The sequence below is a fragment of the Oryzias latipes genome, chromosome 22, assembly GCF_002234675.1.
Source record: "Oryzias latipes chromosome 22, ASM223467v1".
In the NCBI taxonomy this organism is placed as follows: domain Eukaryota; kingdom Metazoa; phylum Chordata; class Actinopteri; order Beloniformes; family Adrianichthyidae; genus Oryzias; species Oryzias latipes.
Window position 1 is genome coordinate 2,153,421 of NC_019880.2, and position 20,677 is coordinate 2,174,097.

General features: G+C 45.1%; 1 protein-coding gene across 1 annotated transcript; it reads left to right on the forward strand.

The window, feature by feature from the left end:
• On the forward strand, positions 1-19,974 carry LOC105357519 (BRD4-interacting chromatin-remodeling complex-associated protein). Its single transcript, XM_023951623.1, has 13 exons — positions 1-102; positions 1,334-1,379; positions 2,233-2,275; positions 2,430-2,495; positions 2,659-4,182; positions 5,801-5,992; positions 6,074-6,599; positions 6,672-6,796; positions 6,899-6,960; positions 7,932-8,080; positions 8,448-8,542; positions 8,627-8,729; positions 15,691-19,974. Exons 2-13 carry the CDS (start codon positions 1,339-1,341, stop codon positions 16,353-16,355), a joined length of 3,591 nt encoding a protein of 1,196 aa, XP_023807391.1. The 5' UTR covers positions 1-102; positions 1,334-1,338; the 3' UTR covers positions 16,356-19,974.
• The last annotated feature ends 703 nt before the right edge of the window (positions 19,975-20,677 follow it).

Sequence of the window (20,677 nt, forward strand, 5' to 3'; positions counted from 1 at the left end):
GAACCCAGCCGCCTTCACGCGCCGAGGCCCGGCCGCAGCTTCCCATGAGGCCCCCAGCAGCACCCAGCTCGACCTCTCTGTATGGGGCCCACCTCTCATGATGTAAGCCATGACACAAACACACACCTGGACCTTCGGGTCTCACGCGCGCTCAGACTCATGAAGGTTTTCAGGTGGACCCGAGGTTTGAAGTCTGAGCTTGGAGACACCAACAGGTCTGCTTCCGAGTTCTGCTGAGCACCTGAACGCACCTGATCCAGGTGATCAGCAGGAAGAAGAGCTGGGAAGGATGGTGGAGACAGAGGACAAAGGTTTGGCAATCCTGGGTTCAATAGATGGTTTTAGGGAAACCTGGTGTCTCCCCCCTTGATCCCCCCCCCCACACACACACCTCCATACCTCACCTGATGACACGGATCAGCTGATTTGAGATTCTGCAGAATCAAAAACACTTGATCCACGTCACCAACTGCCGAAACAGCTGATTCTGGTGCATCGGCAGCAATGCTTTTCACAATATCCCTGTCAATTATTAAACATTCTCTAATATTAAACACTAAATAAACAGTATTTACATTTTTTTTTCATGTTCCATTTTTAATTTGTATTTTGGTTTAATTGTTCATTGTGTTTTTACACTTCATGTTCTTTATTTGGCCCCCCGGACCAGAGAAACTAATTTTGTTCCACTTAGTGGTGAATGACGACGTCTGAACCGTGAACTTTTACATGTTTTGGTAAAATATAATTATTTTTTTTAAATCACCTGCAAAAATGTCTCATTCAGGAATTAATCCAGCCTGTTTGAATGCAAAATAATTGTTCATCATAAAGAAATTTCATCTCTGTTCAGCTAAACAAAAGTCAGGTTGCGTTCCTTTTACAAGCTTATGTTTCAGCAACATCTTAAATCTGTAATCGGACTCGACTTCTCTCCTCGTGACTCGAGTTGGACGTACGCTAAATGATTTGTGAGCATCATTTCTCCATCGTGCAGCCTTTAACCGTTGGATGAGGGACGCCTGTCGTCACGGTAACTGACCCGACTGATTTCATTCTGAGATCAATATGGACTCTAGATTTTCTCTGAGAGATTTGAACCTTTTCCCAAACTGTCACTTTTGAAAAAGGAGGGAAAAAGTCATCTTTCAGCACACGATGGTGTAAGATTTTCTTGGTTTTTCCCCTCAGAAATGTTCTGAATCAGCTGAAAACTCATTCACTGCTAAACAAACACTAAGCCCCCATCAGCTGATGTAAACACTTTTGTTCATATGTAAGCAAATCATTTGGATGTGAAAGAGTCTAAACAGTTTCCTGCTCTTCCTCTCAGCTGACATGGAGGATGAAGATGGGACTTGTCTACTTGATGTTTTGTGGTGAGTTTCACTTTTATCGGAATAAAAATGCAACAAAAGTCCTATTTATTAGTACTTTAAACTATATTTCATTTTAAAAAACACAAGAAGATGATTAATAAACCACGTGGGTTTATTATCTTATGTCATTTATTTGAAAAAGTAAACTCATTTTATTATTTTTTGTAATATTTGTTAACCTAAAACTATCATCCTTTATTTTATTTAAATAAAAAAACAATTCATTGTGGTGTTGCTGGGTGCACTCAGAAGATCTGACCAGTATCAAGTGTGAAGTGCTTTTATTTTGAAACAACTTCCTTCTAACTGTGTGCCAGTTGGGTCCATTTATTTTGAAATTATGAACATGAGTGTTATTCTGGCAACGATAATCTTCATTTGACTGTGAAACATCTTGGCTTTATTTGCATGGACTTTTTCAGTTTTGGATTGCTTATTAAATTATCACTTTTTTATAATTTTTTTGTGCAAAATTGATTTTTATTAACTTATCTACATAACTATGTCAAATAGTTATGCCTTGTGACAGTGTTGTTGGGAATTATGGGTAAATCAGTTACGCCGATGTCCCCTAGATTTACCTGATTGGATGAATTCATCCATTAAAGTTTGTGTTGGAGACTTTCTGGCTTGAATGTTCTCTGATTTTGTTCTTTAACTTTTACCAAAACTGAAATAGATGTTTGGCGGCCCAGTTTGGTCCAACTGATGGAAAATCGCAGACTTTTGCAGAAATCCCCACCTTGGTCCAGGAGTTTCAGGACATCCTGCTGTGAAACCCTGCAGGCTGCAGGTCCTGATGCTGCATGCCACTTTCAGAGATGTAATTCATTTTGTTTTGTGTGTTCTTTAGTGACCCCCAGGCTCTAAATGACTTCCTTCATGGGACCAATGAGGTAACACAAGTCTTTCACTGCGCAAGAACATGAAAAAGGGTCGCTTGTTAAAAGAAACAAGTCTGGGCTCGCGCTCTTAGAGACACGACGGAGGGCTGATGCTGTGTGACTCTGCATTTCATGAGCCTAAAACCCACTGATTTCCTCCCACCAGCTGCAGGCAGAGGACCTGCTCATTAACTCCGCCTCTGGGGAGCCCTCCATCTTCACAGATGCCCCGGTGAGTGTCTGGATCCACAGCCAGCAGCGTCACAATAACCCCCGGGACGAGGATGTTTTTCTCTCCTGCTGTGCCTCAAACAACTTCCTGTTAGCTCACTAATCAAACTCTTCTCCCACGGCCTCCTCCCTCTGTCGTCTCTCCCTCTGTGCTCCCCCCGCAGAGCCCCGTATCTCTCCTGGGAGATGGCGGGGATTCCCCCGGCACACCTCCCGCCGGCTGTGTGGATCTGTCCTTCCTGGAGGAGGCCCTCCTGTCCTCTCCGGAGGCTGAAGAGGAGCCGCATGGAGCGCAGGTCGGGCCGCCTGTCGAGGGGAAGGACGGGGAGGTGGAGGAGGCGCAGGAGGCCTGTGATATCCTCCAGCAGAGTCTGCAGGAGGCTGAGATCACGGAGCAGACCATGGCTCTGGAGGCCGGTCTGGCACCCCCAGGGGACGGTCTGTCGCTGTACTCCCCCACGCCTCTCCTCTCTCCCCCCGCTGTCCCCTTCGTACCCAAACCCCTGACCCTGCCTGTCACCTCGGCGCTGCCCAGAGACACCCAAACAGCCGTGGAGCCCCCCCAGCCCTCCCTGCTGGCCGTCGGGCCCGGCTGTCCCTCGCTAAAACCTGCCGCCCCTCCCCAGCTGATGGGCCTGCTGCCGGGAAATGTCTTCCCCACCGGAGCCCCGGAGGCTTCCTTCTCCTTGAGTCCGGCTCAGGGGTCCAGCATGATCATCCACAAGCCCGTGCCCAGTGTCACCGGCCGCCCCCTCATCACCCCGGCAGTGAGGGCGACAGCCCCCACAGCGCCAGGCATCGTCCTGCAGCGGGCCCCTCTCCCCATCCAACCCAAGCTGCCCATCAGCATCCAGCCCAGGCTGGTTCAGATCAGCCCCAAGCCTTCAGGCCAGAAAGCCATTCCTGCTTTAAATTTTGTCCCTGGAACTGCCTCACCAAATATTTTACTGTCCCAGGCCCCGGGCCAAAAGGCAGCAGTGGCGGCGGCGCCACAGACGGCCCAGCACCTCCCCAAACCCGTCAGCCTGCAGCTGGTCAACCAGGGCGGCTCCTTTGTGCTTCAGCCTCAAGGACTCTTCCAAGGCCAAAACCAGTTCCTTCTTCCGGGTCAGTCCCCCGTGACGATCTCCCAGCCGGCCGGGGCAGCCCAACCCCTTCTGACCCCAAGTCAGCAGGGCCCGTCCTTTCACAGCGTGGCGCCCTCTGCTGGCCAGCTAGTAGACGGCTCTCAGATCCTGGCCGTCCCCCAGAGACAGCTGAACTTTGGTCCGGTCTTCACCACCCCCACCGGGCAGCTGGCGCTCCGCCAGGCCACCGTGCTGTCAGGGGCCCTGCAGCTGCAGTCGGCCCCCGCCGCCGTCTTCCAGATGCCGGCGCAGCTGACTGGAACGTACACCCCAGGAGGGGTGGGGCAGCGAGCCACCCTGCTCCACAGTCCTGCTCTGGGAAACCACATTACCCTGATCAACAGTTCGGGGGTGCTTCCCTCCGATCTCACCTCCATCTCCATCCTCAATGGCCCCTCCCTTTATCAAGGGTTACCTTTTGCAGCGCAGGCCCCCGCTCCTCAGCCTGGAGGGGCAGACGGACAGTTACGTCTGCAGCAGGGGTCTGTGGTTCTGCTGCCTGAACGGGCCGGTCCAGAAGAGCGGAGCGGTGCAGACGAGGCCTTCCAGCCGCTGCGACAGGTGAGCACCTCTGGGTACGCCAGCGGTTGGTGCTACAGGTAGAAACCAGGAGGCGGGGAAACACGTCCACGCCGCCGCTTCCCTTCTGAAGAAAAAAGTCTGAGCTGAAAAATCTGTCAATCAGAGCTCTGTATGTGAGAACTGGACCGTGTGACTTCTCCCCCCTGGTGTTCCAAACAGGAAATACTTGCTGGCTCCATGTAGCCAAAATCCCATAGATGTCTATAGAAAAATAAAAAGCTGTTACTCAGTCATTCTATTGGTCAGAAGAACCATTCTGGATCTGATACCTTTTTTCTAACATGTTCCTAATAATTCTTCGTTTTATTGATGATATTTTTTCTGCAGTTCAAGTAGTACAACTTACAAACTGGCCAATCAGATGCCTCAATAAAAAGTAGGTGGAGCCTGCTGAGCCCTCTCTTCCAACATTCAAAACCTTTGATTGACAGATCTTTTTGCGTAGCCCAATTTCAATGGGCAGGGGTGTGGTCTTCCAACATTCTCCCTCCTGATTGGTGAGAGTGGTTGCCATAGAAACGTTGACTCAGACCGACTGGGACCAATCACTACCCACCGATGGCAAACAATGTTTGAACCAGGTTGGAAAATTGTTGGTAAAGTTGGAAAATTTAACATCAGAAAAAACTAAGTTGGTTCTGACCACGAAAGATTGAACCAAAAAACAAGAATTTAGTTTTTTTTGATAAGTTGCATAGAATAATATCGTGCTTTTCTACCTTATTTAAGACACAAAGTGCCATTTCTGCACATTAATACATAATGGTGGCAGAGGGGTTCGGGGTTTTGGCCAAAGACACTTCAGCACCCATGAGGGCGGGGAGCGGAAACCCAACCTGGGATGTTGGGGTTCCAAATTTAGATCCATACAAGCCAATCAGGACTATACCATTTTCTGATTAGCAAAGAAAAAGATGAAGAGGGGTTCAATTTCTGGCAAAGAAAAAAAGGGAAATTAAAAGTAATTCATATTTACTGTAAAAGCAGCAGAATCTTTGGACTTTTCTTTCAAAACAATTCAAGGAAAACGGGTTTGCCGATGTCAACAGTTGTCTGGACAGAGGCGCATCTGTCCTCAGGACAAAAAGCGTTCAGAAAAAAAAAAGAAAAGATTTAAAATCAAAGTCTGACGTCAACCTCATTAAACATTTATGGTGGAAATGGGGAACAATGGTCCCATTACAAGACTGTCCTGACCTGTCAGCTGCTATCCAGGAAGAGTGCGGCCTGATTGATGAAGAAAATTGTTTTCCATTAGTGAAGTCGACACCTCAAAGATCTCAAGCTGTCAGCAAAAGCAGAGCTTCGTGATTCCATCATTTTCTTTTCATCCACTCAATTGAAAAATCCATTAAAAAGTTCTCATTTGGTTGTGTTGATTTTGTTTGATATGAATCCACCACCGCTCAGTGGGTTGGAACTTTTCCAAGCACAACTGAGCACGACAAGTGATAATGAGTGTTTTCCTCAGCAGCAATGCAACAAATCTGTCACCTCCAGGCTTCATTTCTTCTCTGGCTGAGGGGAAGGCGGCATGCTGCTCTCACAGTCGTGAGCCCTCATTTTTCTTCTGTTGCTCTTTCCCTCTCCTTTGCAGCCCTTTGGACCCGTGGCCCAGCACGTGTCCGTGCAGAACCCCTCTGCGGGACTGCAGTCCTCACCCTCTCCGGTAGTGACGGTCCTACAGCCCCCTCCTGAGCCTCCTCTAGATGTGCCCAAACTCTTGATGCCTCCAGCAGAAGAATCAGCCTTGAACCAGAACCAGGCCTTTGTGCAGCATCTGCAAGAGGTAAAAGCTTCTGGAATCTTCTGAACATCTTCCTAACTTGAGAGGTTGAACTCTTCTGTTGTCTTCGGTTCTCCCATCCAGCCGGACTCACTGGTCGGGGCGTTGCCAGTGGTGCCGATGGAGCCGCTGGCCTCCGCCATCATCAGCAGCAAAAAGGCCACGCCTCTGAGCCGCCCAGCGTCCGCTCAGGACCACAGTGACGTTTCCCCCCTTCCGTCAGAGCCAGAGGACCTGCCGCTCAACTGCTCCCCCACGCAGGACCAGGACTCTGGGAAACCAGCTGCAGAAGTCTTCTCTCCAGCCGCCCAGCCTCCGATCGCCCAGCTTGGACCAGAAAGTTCAGCTCCTCAATCTGGCGCTGAACCACAGGACCAGTTCCTGGTTTCTCACCGACATCCAGCATCCCAATCCCTAATTCCTCAGAACCAGCAGCAAAGTGGGCCGGCTGTTTCCCAGCCTCCGCCCCAAGCCCAGCCGTCTCCGTCTCAACCTATGTCCTCGAGCCATAGTTCCGCCCCCAGCGTCTCGGTGCCTCAGCAGCAGCCGGCGCCCGCACCTGCTGTCCTCTTCAAAGGTGGAGACGAGTCTGCTGTCCCGCAGCACAACAGTGAGTTCAGCTCCTCTCAACCAAAGCTCCGTCATCGTGCCTTCCTCCTCATTTTTACCCTGTCTTCATCAGAGCCCACAGCTGCCTTGGTCGTGGAGAGTGAACCCTTCACTGTTGATCCACCTTCTCCTTCAGCCCAGGAGGTCCCCGCTCAGGGGGCTCCTGTGGACGCCGCCCCCGTTCAGACCATCACCAAGGTGAACCACCAGCCGCCTGCAAGAACATTTTTCATGTTCTTGGAACTGATTATTTGTTAAATATTATAAACTAAAAACTAAACAGTCCTTGTCTGTGATCAGCTGGGGGATCAAATGGAGCCACAAAAGGAGGAGAAGCTCACACCAGCAATGCGCCGGCACCGGTAAGACCGCCACCCCGCTGAAACCACCGTGAACCATCTGCTCATTCATTAAGCAAAAGGCCTGCACAAAAGGAAAACATCAAAACGAGCAAAGAGAAAGTTCATTTTCTATTAGACGTGGCAGAAATAAATGAATGTCCAACATTCTGAGCATGAACCTCTGGAGTGGATCAAAACCTTCATCATTATCAGCAAAACAACAGTTGATCATGTTACTTAATAAAAAACACGATTTGTACCAAGAACAGGGCCCTGGAGAACACCGCCATTTACTCCATTTCATGATTTAATTTAATTAAATTATTATTTTTACACACAAAAAACACATTCAACAAGTAAACAAAACTCAGAAAATAGGGTTTACGTAGATGGTCACACGCCAAAACAACTAAGCAAAACGTTGAAGTTAAAATTGAAACTTTGACAGACGGAAATCTAAAACCCTGAAGTCAACAATTAAAACATCAAAATCAGATGGTTATCATTGGGAAGAATTCTTTCCTGGTAGGATAATGTTATGGACAGAAAAAAAAAGATTAAAACAAATTCAGATATTTTTCATCCCACCTTGAGAAAAACGTTGTGGTTTTTAATTGATTGGTCTCTGATGTGGTTTTATCAAAACTTGCCCACAGAACCAGAGAACTGCTCACTTTTAGCCACGTGTGAACAACTTTCTTTATGGAAGCTAGTTCTTAGGGGGTGGAGCTTTGCTTCTGACTCCACCCCCAAAAGCCGCTGCTTTTCTCTTTCTTTCTACATTTTTTTTAGAACTCTTCTGTTGCTTAAAAGTTTCATTTTGCTTTTTCAACTGAAATAGTGAGCTTCCATAAATCTCAATCTTTTATAGCAAAAATATATGAACTTAATGTCAGAAGTCTCAGTTCTAATGTCTGACGACTTCTTTTTCTGTCTTTGAAAGTGCCGTGTATTGGTTTTAAATAAGAGTTTGTCTGTATTGTGTTCTTCAGGTTCCAGCAGCAGCTGATCTCGGACCACCGAGCTGTGCAGAACCCCCCCACTCGTCCAGCCTTCGCCTCCCTGAAGGACGCAGTTCGACATCTGCTGCCGTATCACACGAGTGCCGGTCACCTGCCCACTCAAGAAGACTTCATTTTAGGTCTTCAAAGCTTTGGAACTGCTTCTCAGATTCTAGAAGCCTCATGTACCAAATGAACAAATGCGTTTATTTGGAAGCATTTCCGACTAAGTTGAAAAGAAATGCACATAGAAGCTAAAAACAGGGATTGGAACTGCTTCGAATTGGCATTTTTGTACAAACTCCAGGTTAAACTTTGGCTAAGTTATGGATGGGATTCACACAGTCAACCTTCAAAAGGTTGTCCCCCATTTCTCTCCTATTCCTAATAATTGGTGCATATTTTTATAGAAACTGATTTGGTAGGAGAACAGCTGGACCTGAAAACCATCAGTAAAACTGAAATCAGTGATGTCCACATAAGTCTGATATTTTTTTCCTCCAACAGTGGACCAAGAGTTTGACTCCATGTCCTATTTCCTGCTGAAGCGCACCAAAGACATGGTCAACAAATACAGGCAGCTGTTGGTGAAGGAGACCCAGGTAGAACGCAGCTTACGGATCCAGATGTTTGTCACCTTCATCTCCTCTGGCCTGGTCTGAAGGGATGTCGTGTTGTTTCCACAGCAGGAGAGTCCATCAGCGGAGATGGTGATGCTCGAGCGTCTCTTCCTGCAGGCCGAGCGGTTCTCTTTGGCCGAAGACAGACGGCGAGCTCGCCGAGATCCAGGTCAGCAACCAAATAGAGCTCCTTCATATTAGCAAATGGCACAAAGGTAATGATAAAAAGGGGGGCGAGGAAGTTCAGAGTAACGTTGTGTCTGAATTTTCTCAACACTCCCCAGGTAGTGCACTATACGGGCTGTTTGCCATTCTTCAGGGTGTCCAAATCTTCAATTTGAAAGTCTAGTTCCCTAGAATTTTCCCAGAAGTCACTGCGAAAAACGAGTGTGCATCAATGCTCACTAGATTGGCGAAAATAGACCACAATGCATTAATAATAAACGACTCGTCATTTGAAAAGAAACAGTGTAAATTTTCTTCATCAGAACACAGTGGATTCATAAAATAGTAAAATTTGCCGAAGTAAAATGAGTTTTTTACTTCGGCAAATGGGAGACGTCATATTTGCCACAAAAAAAAAAGTAGTGATCATGTGTTTAAATCATGGACTGTAAAAGAGAACTGGACGGAGTGTGACTTCATCCAGAGAAAAGGGTTTCCTTCTGGCTCCAACCAAATTAAGTCAATTCAGTCGCGATCCCGTCTGAGGGACTCCGCCCTCCCGGCGTTCCAGACAGGAAGTAGCAGCTGGCTCCAAGAAATCAAAATCCCATCGATTTCTACAAAGGAATAAACAGCTGTTCCTCAGTTATTCTATTGGTTAGAAGAACCATTTTTGCTCTGATAACTTTATTTAAGATACTTAATTTTTTCTGTTGTTCAAGTTATTCAAGTTATAAATTGACCAATCAAGATGCCTCAATAAAAGTAGGTGGAGTCTGCTGTGCCAATTGTCAGTCATTGTTTTGTAGCCCACTTTCAAGTGGTAGGGGGTGTGGCCTTTAGTTTTAGTTTTATTTTTCCACAAACAACAAAATCCCCTCCCAATACAAACCTGGAAGAAATGACCCCCCCACCCCCACCCCCCCACCCCCGAAGCAGGCGCCTCTTATCAGGGGTCCAACATTTTAGCCAAGCATAAAAGAATGAAAAATATGATAATAAATAAATAAATAAATAAAATGATAATATAAGAATTTGATGATAATATTAGCGTAAAGGGTTAGTGAATAAGTCAATAAACGTAAACAACGCACAAACGGAGAAACAACAGACACGGCAATAAGTGGTTTCGGCCGCAGCAACATTATGTACAATAAGTTGACAATAATTGCAATTTCAGTTTCCCTTTAGTATATATATATATATATATATATAATCTAGCCACAGGGGTTGCAAGCCAGTTGCCTCTGTGCTAGTCCCAAGCCCGGATAAATAGAGAGGGTTGCGGCAGGAAGGGCATCCGGCGTAAAAATTGCCAAAATAACCATGCGAATCATCCACAACACTTTAGACATACCGGATCGGTCGAGGCCCGGGTTAACAACGACCGCCACCGATGCTGTTAACCTACAGGGTGTCGGTGGAAATTTGACTACTGTTGGTCGAAGAAAGAGGGGAGGCAGAAGGGTCCGTGGCCAGAGAGAGAAGGGAAAAGGCAGGAATATAGGTTTGAGAATAGGGACTCTTAACGTTGGCACAATGACAGGGAAAGGCAGAGAGCTGGCAGACATGATGGAGAGAAGGAAGGTAGATGGACTGTGTGTGCAGGAGACAAGGTGGAAGGGCAGCAAGGCACGTAGTATTGGAGGAGGATACAAACTGTTCTATCATGGTGTTGATAGGAAGAGAAACGGGGTAGGTGTGATTCTGAAGGGGGAGTTTGTAAACAGTGTTCTAGAGGTGAAAAGAGTCTCAGACAGGATGATGAGCCTAAAGTTAGAAATTGAAGGGGTGATGGTGAATGTAGTCAGTGGGTATGCGCCACAGGTTGGCTGTGAGTTAGAAGTGAAGGAGAGATTCTGGAGTGAGTTGGATGAGGTCATAGAGAGTTTTCCCAGAGGAGAGAGAGTTGTTATTGGAGCAGACTTTAATGGGCATGTTGGTGAGGGCAACAGAGGTGATGAGGAGGTGATGGGCAGGTTTGGTGTGAAGGAAAGGAATCTGGAGGGACAGATGGTGGTGGACTTTGCAAAGAGGATGGAAATGGCTGTAGTCAACACTTACTTCAAGAAGAGAGAGGAACATAGAGTGACATACAGAAGTGGAGGTGGGAGTACTCAGGTGGACTACATCCTATGTAGACGAGGTCATTTGAGAGAGTTTAATGACTGCAAAGTGGTGGTAGGAGAGAGTGTAGCCAGACAGCACCGCATGGATGTGTGTAAGATGACTCTGGAGGTCAGGAAGAAGAAGAGAGGGAAAACAGAAAAGAAGACCAAGTGGTGGAAGCTACAGAATGAAGAAACTTGTGAGGAATTTAGGCAGAAGTTGAGACAGGTCCTGGGTGGTCAGGATGAGCTTCCAGATGACTGGGAAACTACAGCAGAGATTATCAGGGAAACAGGTAGGAAGGTGCTAGGTGTGTCATCTGGAAAGAGGAAAGACGGTAAAGAGACTTGGTGGTGGAATGAGGAAGTACAGGAATGCGTCCAGAGGAAGAGGTTGGCTAAAAAGAAGTGGGATGTAGAAAGGACTGAGGAAGGTAGACAGGAGTACAAGGAAGCGCAGCGTAGAGTGAAGAGAGAGGTGGCAAAGGCCAAACAGAAAGCTTACGATGAGCTATATGACAGGTTAGACACAAAGGAAGGAGAAAAGGACTTGTACAGGCTAGCCAGACAGAGAGACAGAGATGGGAAGGACGTGCAACAGATAAGGGTGATTAAGGACAGAGATGGAAAGGTGCTAACAACCCAGGAGAGTGTACAGAAAAGATGGAAGGAGTATTTTGAGGAGCTGATGAACGTGGAAAATGACAGGGAAAGAAGGGAGGAAGATGTGGTTGTTGTGGAGCAGGAAGTAGCAGAGATTGGAAAGGATGAGGTTAGGAAGGCTCTGAAAAGGATGAAGAGCGGAAAGGCCGTTGGTCCTGATGACCTACCTGTGGAGGTATGGAAGTGCTTAGGAGAGACAGCAGTGGAATTTCTAACAAGGTTGTTCAATAGGATTTTAGAGAGTGAGAAGATGCCTGAGGAATGGAGGAGAAGCGTTCTGGTTCCGATCTTTAAGAACAAGGGTGACACGCAGAACTGCAGCAACTATAGAGGAATAAAGTTGATGAGCCACACAATGAAGCTGTGGGAAAGAGTAGTGGAAGCCAGGCTTAGGAAGAAGGTGGAGATCTGTGAGCAGCATTATGGTTTCATGCCCCGTAAGAGCACCACTGATGCCATTTTTGCTTTGAGAATGTTGATGGAAAAGTACAGAGAAGGTCAGAAGGAGCTGCATTGTGTGTTCGTAGATTTAGAGAAGGCGTATGACAGGGTGCCGAGGGAGGAGCTGTGGTACTGTATGAGGTCGTCTGGAGTGGCAGAGAAGTATGTCAGAGTAGTTCAGGACATGTATGAGAGAAGTATGACGGTGGTAAGATGTGCTGTAGGTCAGACAGAGGAGTTCAAGGTGGAGGTGGGACTACACCAAGGATCAGCTTTGAGTCCTTTTTTGTTTGCTATACTGATGGACAGGCTGACAGACGAGGTAAGACAGGACTCTCCCTGGACAATGATGTTTGCGGATGACATTGTAATCTGCAGTGAGAGTAGAGAGCAGGTGGAGGAACAGCTAGAGAGGTGGAGGTTTGCTCTGGAAAGAAGAGGCATGAAGGTCAGTCGTAGTAAGACAGAATACATGTGTCTGAACGAGAGGGATCAAGGTAGAAGCGTTAGGTTACAGGGGGCTGAGGTGGAGAAGGGTCAGGAGTTTAAGTACTTGGGGTCAACAGTTCAGTGTGATGGGGAGTGTGGAAAAGAGGTGAAGAGGCGAGTGCAGGCAGGTTGGAGCGGGTGGAGGAAAGTGTCAGGAGTGTTGTGTGACAGAAGAGTGCCAGCAAGACTCAAAGTAAAGGTGTACAAGACAGTGGTGAGACCAGCTCTGCTCTATGGGTTAGAGACGGTAGCAGTGAGACAGAGACAAGAGGCTGAGATGGAGGTAGCGGAGATGAAGATGTGGAGGTTCTCCTTAGGAGTGACCAGGTTAGACAGGATAAGGAACGAGTACATCAGAGGGACGGCTCATGTTGCCTGTGTTAGCGACAAAGTCAGAAAAGCCAGACTGAGATGGTTTGGACATGTTCAGAGGAGGGATAGTGGATATATTGGTAGAAGGATGTTGGAGATGGAACTGCCTGGCCCGAGGGCAAGAGGACGGCCAAAGAGGAGATACATGGATGTCTTAACAGAGGACATGAAGTTGGCTAATGTTAGGGTAGAAGATGTTCATGATAGAGTGAGGTGGAAAAGGATGATTCGCTGTGGCGACCCCTGACGGGAAAAGCCGAAAGAGAAAGAAGATATATATATATATATATATATATATATATATATATATATATATATATATATATATATATATATATATATATATATATATATATATATATATATATATATATTAGCAGACTGTTTGACATCATTGTCCAAAATATTCCAAATTTGTGCACCTCTTGTGCAGACAGAAAAGACATTTTTCCCTTTCAGCATATGCTTTCCCCTGGTTCCCATGGTGATGAGAGGGTGAAAAAAGTGGCATGAGGTCAGACAGACGACTGTTTAAATCCACAACACTGTGGATTGCGCATACGTTATGATATGTATTGAGTTCTGGTATCTTAAGGAGGCTGTATCTGTGGAAGAGAAGATCTGTTGGAGAATTTGGCGTGGACCAGCTTGTTGCTCCATTGGCTTTCTTTTGTGTAGTCTGAAGTTTTGCAGTGTATATTGAAACGCTGATTCCCCTTGTTTAGTTCTGACTCTGGGTATCAACAGGAGGCCGGCGCCTGAGGTCCTCAGAGTACGAGATGGTTCATATGGCACTAACATGTCAGAGATGTACTTTGGTGCTCGGCCATGGAGAGACTTGTACACAAGCAGAGCTGCTTTGAAGTCTATTCTTTGAGGTACAGGGAGCCAGTGCAGAGACCTGAGCACAGGACTAATGTGATCATACTTCCTGGTTCTGGTCAGGACTCGAGCAGCAGCATTCTGGATGTACTGAAGCTGTTTTACAGCTCGTTTGGAGAGGCCGGTGAGCAGGCCGTTACAGTAGTCTAACCTACTGGAGACAAATGCATGGATAAGTATCTCCAGGTCTGGCTTTGACACTATGTTTTTGATTTTGGCAATGTTTTTCAGATGGTAAAATGCCGCTGATGTTACTGACTTGATATGGCTGTTAAAGTTCAGGTCAGAGTCCATGATTACCCCTAGATTTCTGACTTGATTTGAGGGTTTTAGAGACAGAGAATGAAGGTAGCTGCTGACACTTTCTCTTTGTTTCTGTGGGCCAAAAACAATAACTTCGGTCTTGTCTGAGTTTAGCTGGAGAAAGTTGTTCTGCATCCACGCACTGATCTGTTGGAGGCAGTGGCTGAGTGAATCCACCGGCCCATATTCACCTGTTGTCAGTGACACATAGATCTGAGTATCATCTGCATAGTTGTGATAAGATATGTTATTACTGCGTATTAACTGCCCTAGTGGCAGCATGTAGAGGTTGAACAGAAGGGGTCCCAGGATCGATCCCTGGGGCACACCACAAGTCAAGGCCATGTAGTCTGAGACACAACTCCCAATTTCAACAAAATATTTCCTGTCTTCCAGATAAGACTTGAGCCAACTTAGGGCAGATCCATAGATGCCAACCCAGTCTTGGAGTCTGTGCAAAAGGATCCCATGATCAACAGTATCAAAGGCAGCACTCAGGTCTAGCAGGATTAAGACAGAGACTTTGCCATCATCAGTGTTCAGGCGGATGTCATTGGTTACCTTGATAAGAGCAGTTTCTGTGCTATGATGGGGTCTAAAACCTGACTGGAAAACATCAAATGAATTGTTTAATAAGAGAAAATCAGTGAGCTGTTGGTAGACAACTTTTTCAAGGACTTTTCCTAAAAATGGCAGATTAGAGATAGGTCTGTAATTATTCAGTACAGTGGGATCAAGACCGCTCTTCTTCAGGAGGGGTTTAATGACTGCAGTTTTTAAGGCCTCGGGAAATATTCCAGATTGAAGAGACATGTTAACTATTTGAGTAATTGATGGCAACACACTGTTCAGGACAGACTTTAGAAATCTAGTGGGTAACACATCAAGGCAGCATGTAGACGAGCTCAGACGGGTGATGGTCTCTTGGACAGTTTGGTCAGTTACAGGTACAAAGTGAGTCAGCTTAGAGTGAGTAGGTGGCCGTTCGATAGTTATATGTGTTGTGGAGTTGATGGCTTTTTTAATGCCCTGAACCTTGTCATTAAAAAATACAGCAAACTCATTACATTTAGGTGTGCAAACCAGTTCTATTGGTAGCTGGGTTGGAGGGTTAGTTAAACTGTTTACTGTTGTGAAGAGGACACGAGAGTTGCTGCTGCAACTTCCAATGATTTCAGAGAAGTACCTTTCCCTTGCATATATAGAATATGTGTTATTCCATATGATAGTACAATAGTTCAGGTGAAGCTCAAACAGGGATCCATACAATGTAAGCAGTGCGTCTGATGGGAGCATGTGTCGAATTTGGATAATTTTTTGACTAGTTCAAAAAAAAAATTCCCTTCCCTTCCAACAACCTAACCCCTGATTGTAGTGGTTGCCATGGAAACGTTGACTCAGACCGACTCGGGCCAATCACTGCTTCCTGACAACGTCTGGCTCCAACGTGGCGGCGTCCGTATTGTTAAAAGAAATGGCGACTGAATTGACTTCGTTTGGTTGGAAATAGCCTTTTCTGTGGGTGCCGTCACGCTCGCGCGGCGCAGTTCCACAGCCAAAGATGTGGATGGTCTGGACATGAAGAAAGTATTTCTGCTGGGAGATTTTTTTTGCTTTCAGCCGTTTAGTTTGTCTGAACTCACAAAACCAGCGGATCAGAGAAACCGCCTACATGTGGTCTTGTGTCTTTCTAAACTCTCTCTCCAGAAACCTTCATGGCGGCTTTGGCGGTGTCGTCCCCGCATGGCTGTGCTGGCCCCTCCCACCCACAATCCTCTGGTAGCTCCTTATCGCCACCATCCTGGACGCGACTTTCCGAGCGGCCCCCAGGACTGAAGACGTACCGCTCCAGCTCTCGCGGGGCCCTCAGGCTGACCATCAAGCAGGAGTCCGGATCTCGTAAGGTGGTCCACAACTCGGCCTGTGACCCCTGCTTCAAGAGGGACCATGCGGGGCAGCTGACCAATGGGGGCGGAGCTGTGAGTGAACGCAATTGTCCAGCCCCCAACGGCGCTCTTCAGCAGCCCAACGGAGCTCTGAGCGGGGCTTCTGTCTCACAGAGGGCCCCCGCCTGCAAATCAAAAGCCCCAAGTCCCCGATCCGTGTCAGAACCAGAGGACATCCTTGATCCCAGAGATGCCGGCGCCCCCAAACTGAAATGCTTGCGGTCAGAAACACCCCCTCGGCCGGAGCGGCGCTTCAGCCCCCTGCCCCCACCTCTCCAAGAGGACAGCATGTTGAACGAGCATTTACAGAGTGCCATCGACAGCATCCTGGAGCTGCAGCGCCTGCAGGGCCCGCCTGCCCCCAGGGCCGCGGCGGGTCCCTCGCTGGACCAGGCTGTCCCCAGCATCCTGGGGGGGCGCCTGTGAGCCGAGGGAGGCGGGGTCTTGGCGGACTGAGGGCAAATGAAGAGGCGCTATCAGGGGGTGTGGCACGATTTGACGCTTTACTGTCAAATGTAGAGAAGAAGGGAGGCGGAGCTTCGCCGTTTCGGAGGTTTAAGACGCGGCTGTGACCGTCATCAGCAAACACTATATCACTAATAGTGAGAAACGTGACAGCTAGAGATTATTCAATAGTTTCTAAAAGATTTTTTTTATAAGTTTTGGATTTCTTTGCATAGTGCCAAGCTTCCAGGGTATTTATTTTGATAATCCATGCCAATCGTGGCTCAAGACCGCTGGCGAATGCCTGCGACACGTGTGCGTGCGTGGATGTGGAGAGCGTGGAAACCAGAAAGTCCCTCCGTCATCTCGGCTTCGTGAACGAAACTCCAAAGAATCTGAGACTTGTGCATCCTGAATACACCAGCAAACATTTTTTAGCATAAACTGTCCGGAGAAACTCGTGTTTCCGTGTTTGTTTTCCTGTTTTCGGACGGATACATGATCTTGTTTTCTTGTGAGCGTAGAGGCGTCTCTCAAACGTCGTGTGTTAACATGCAAGCAATAATGCCATGGGTTCTTGGAGGACTTGTCGTCAAACCCTTCATAGTTTAAACGATAACATTTCAAACCCGTTTCAAGGGCTTCAGAGGGACTTTTTGTCCAAAAACCCCAACAGAACCTGGAGCTCCAGCCTCTCTGAGTCATTTCTCAGCCTATGACCAAAAAACTCAAAAGCAGATCTTCATCCATTGAAGCTTAGGTCACGTCGTTTCACCACAACAAAGCAATACATGATTATGCTCAGCATCCCGTGTTAATGTGACAATCCAACCAGTCAGTAGAAAAATGTGAACGTCTGCGTGGAGATGAATGTTAGCGTGAGGCCCAGGAGTCGACATACGTTCAGTGTTTGCCGTTGAAAAAGTCGGACCGAAACTTTTGGAGCAAAAACCTGCATGGAGTCACTTTTGTTTTATCACAAAATGATTGGAAAGACTTGTGATTAGTGGAGGAAAAAAGATGGGCGTGGCTTAAAGACGTTTATGCTTTTTATTGGTTTGTTCTAAAAATACACGACGAAGCATCATCTCAGAAAGTCTTGAGGAATTCCTGACACGAATGAGGAGAAACCCGTTGGATCTGACGGCAAAAAACAGAATTCTGATTCCCAAACAACAACCTGATCAAAATGGTCAAAAACAAGAAAATCGGCTTTTAAAAAAAAGGGGGAAAATGTAAAAAACAAAAACGTGTAGAGCTTTATGTCCTGTAATTAGTTCAAACCGGAAGTCTACATAAAGGAGAAAAGCTGGAATTCCAGCTCTAAACTGGTTTTAAAAACGTTTTCTTCAAAAATGTCTCGTTAGTGCGGGCAAAGCGGCCACACAGCCTCTACGTACATTTTGCACATTTTCAACATACGAAACTTCGGTCTCTGGTGATTCGTGCGTGATCTACGTCATTCATAAGTGTTTCTTTCGTTCGTTGATGTACGCAGATGTCTGCCGAGGGTTTCAGCCGATGTGTCTGCACGTGAATTCGGTTTTACATTTAAGATTTACGCAGTTTACGCATATTTTACGTAACTTATGCACAATAATTGTTTAAATCTCAATTTTGCGCGATTTTTGCGAGATGCAACTGAGTATCTTTCCACGACCGTTCCACGTTTGTCTAACGGACTTTCCACGCATGGATAACTTTTATATCACGCATACGGCGCACATATCACGGTAAAATTATGAAATTGACACACGAAACACTAATTTCATATAAATTGCGCAATAATCCCGCACGGTTCATGTTGTGCGTTGATTTACGTGTTCTTTGCTTGGTTTATTCGTACTTCTTCCGTGGTTTTAACGTGGTTCATTCCTGTGAAAATTTCAGGTAAAGACCACAACTTTTCTCACCTTTTCCACGTATATTCACGTATGACCTGTTTTCCTCCATGCAATATGTACGTGTTGGCTGTGACAGCCTGTAGCTAACACGTTTAGTTCAGTGACCTTCACTTCATCGTCACCTTTCTGTGTTTTGCTTTTCCAAAAAGCTGATATAATTTGTTCTTGGTCCACACAAATAAAAGGACAAAGTCGTTAAAACAAAGTGAAATTAAAGACCCGAATGACTGAATGAATCTTTATTAAGGCAGACAAGTAAGGGTCCCCATCCTTAAGCGCCATTTAAACATTAAATTAGATTCTTAGTTGCCTAAAAAAACCTTCAGGTAATTAAAAAAAACAAAAAACTATTGCTTCTTTAGTTAAGTTTTTAAATTCTTATAATCTGTGATTTGACAGCTAAACAGCAAAAACTGATCCTCATTTTTATTTTCTGTTTTGCAAGAAAAAAATTCTTAAATAAGTTTTTCAAAAGCAAAATATTCTTAGTTTGAGATAAAGAAATCCTAAAATACTAATTCTTACCCCCATTTTCCTTATTTAAAAGAAAATCTGCTCATTTTAGACTTAATTTTAGGTTTTTGCTGTGCGTGTTTGGAAGTTATAGCCAAGTTGACACTAAACATTTTTTTCCTACTGAAAATATGCAAAACGTGAACAAAGAGACTAAAGAGTCGAAGGAAAGTCTACAAAAGATAAAGTTTGGTCTCCTATTGATAAAAACATGAATTTTATGTGATTTTCTGTTTTGCATTTAATGGATTTGTGTCAATTAGACAAAACTGTCAAACGTTAGTCAAACATGAAATATCAACCTTTCTACAACCAGTTTGTCCTGGAATTTGATTTTGTTTTAAGGATCTTTTTGTGACTTTTAGATGTTAAATGAGACATAAAGAGACAAAACTGACTCCAAGTTGCAGGTGTAAACGCAATTAATTTCGTTGTTATTTTTAAAATTCAATAAAATTACATTTATTTGATGAAAAAATCCGACTTTGAAGGAACAAACAGAACAGATTTGGACCTGAATCGATCAATTTCTTAAACTGCTTTGTCCTTAAGTGTTGAACAAAGTTAGCTTTGATATGCAGTAATTTATAGTTGCTTACTGATGTTGCCGGACCTGCAGGTCCTGCAGGTCCGGCAGCAGAGGGGGTCGACCAAATGCAGTAAAGATGTCTTTCACGAGGTGGGATTGCACTCTTCGTCGTCGCTGAACTTCTTAGAGGGGGATTCCAGACAGACTGTCGTTGTAAACCTCCATGAGAACGTCAACCTTGATGGAATCCTCCGCCGTTGCAGTGTTGTTTCATTTCGTCAGCATTTCTAGGACTAAAGGGATCCTGCACGTTGAGCCATTTCTATTTATTTATTTATTTGTTAGATGTCCTTTATTTAACGGATCTTTTGCTGAACTTGTGGAACCAGGGGAGCTTTTAACTTTCCACCAATTCAGACAAAAAAAAACTAAAACATTTGACTGACGGATTGTTCTGATGCCAAAATCAAGAGGCCTTAATTCAGCAAAACTAGATTGTAAAAGTTCCTGACAGAAGAAAAAAAAGTCTCCTCTGACCTGAAACGAGTCACGAGTGATTCATATATGAAATGTTAAGAAAAACCACTTTTGTACTCATTTTTACAGACTATTTATTAAACTGTGATTTTGTAAGAAATAAAAAGTGTGAAATGGTTTTTGTCTCTGTTTTTTTGGAAGCTTTGAAACTAAAAAACCTTTTCTGTAAAATACCAGAATGTAAAAAAATGACTTTGTTCTTTAAGGTTTTGTTTTTGTTTTTTGTTCATTCAGAACAGGGAATAATTTAAAAAAAAAGTTTAGCTTTTGCAGCAAATACTTATTGGAAACATTGTGGAAAACCTTTCTACCTGAGGACCAAAGGTTCCTCTGTTGGTGGTGGAAGTATGATGGTATGGGATAGCTGTTGGGACTGAAGTACAATGTTGGACAGTGAAGTTAGTTTTTGTTTTCCCATAGCCAAAATGAGGTGAAAACAGCATTTTTACCACCAACAGTTTCTACTTGCATTTGTTCATAAAAATGCATTAAATCCACTCAAAGTTTTTGTAAACTCCCAGTATTAAATTAGTATTTATTTTGCTTTATTTGGACAGAAACGTATGCAGGATTTCTATGACTATTTTCTGAGTTTTTGTAGAAAAGTTCAGGTGCTCAAATAAATTTATACAAAATCTTGACATTAAGGACAAAAAGTGAAAGTTGAATGAGATTAAAAAGTTTATGAAATGACAACTCTTCTAAGATGACCAAATGAAAACAATTTTTATTCTTTCTGCTCTCAGATTCAAATTTAGCAAACTTTTATTTTGGAAAAACTGACGTTTTTGCTTAAAAAGTATTTATTTGACTTTTTCCTC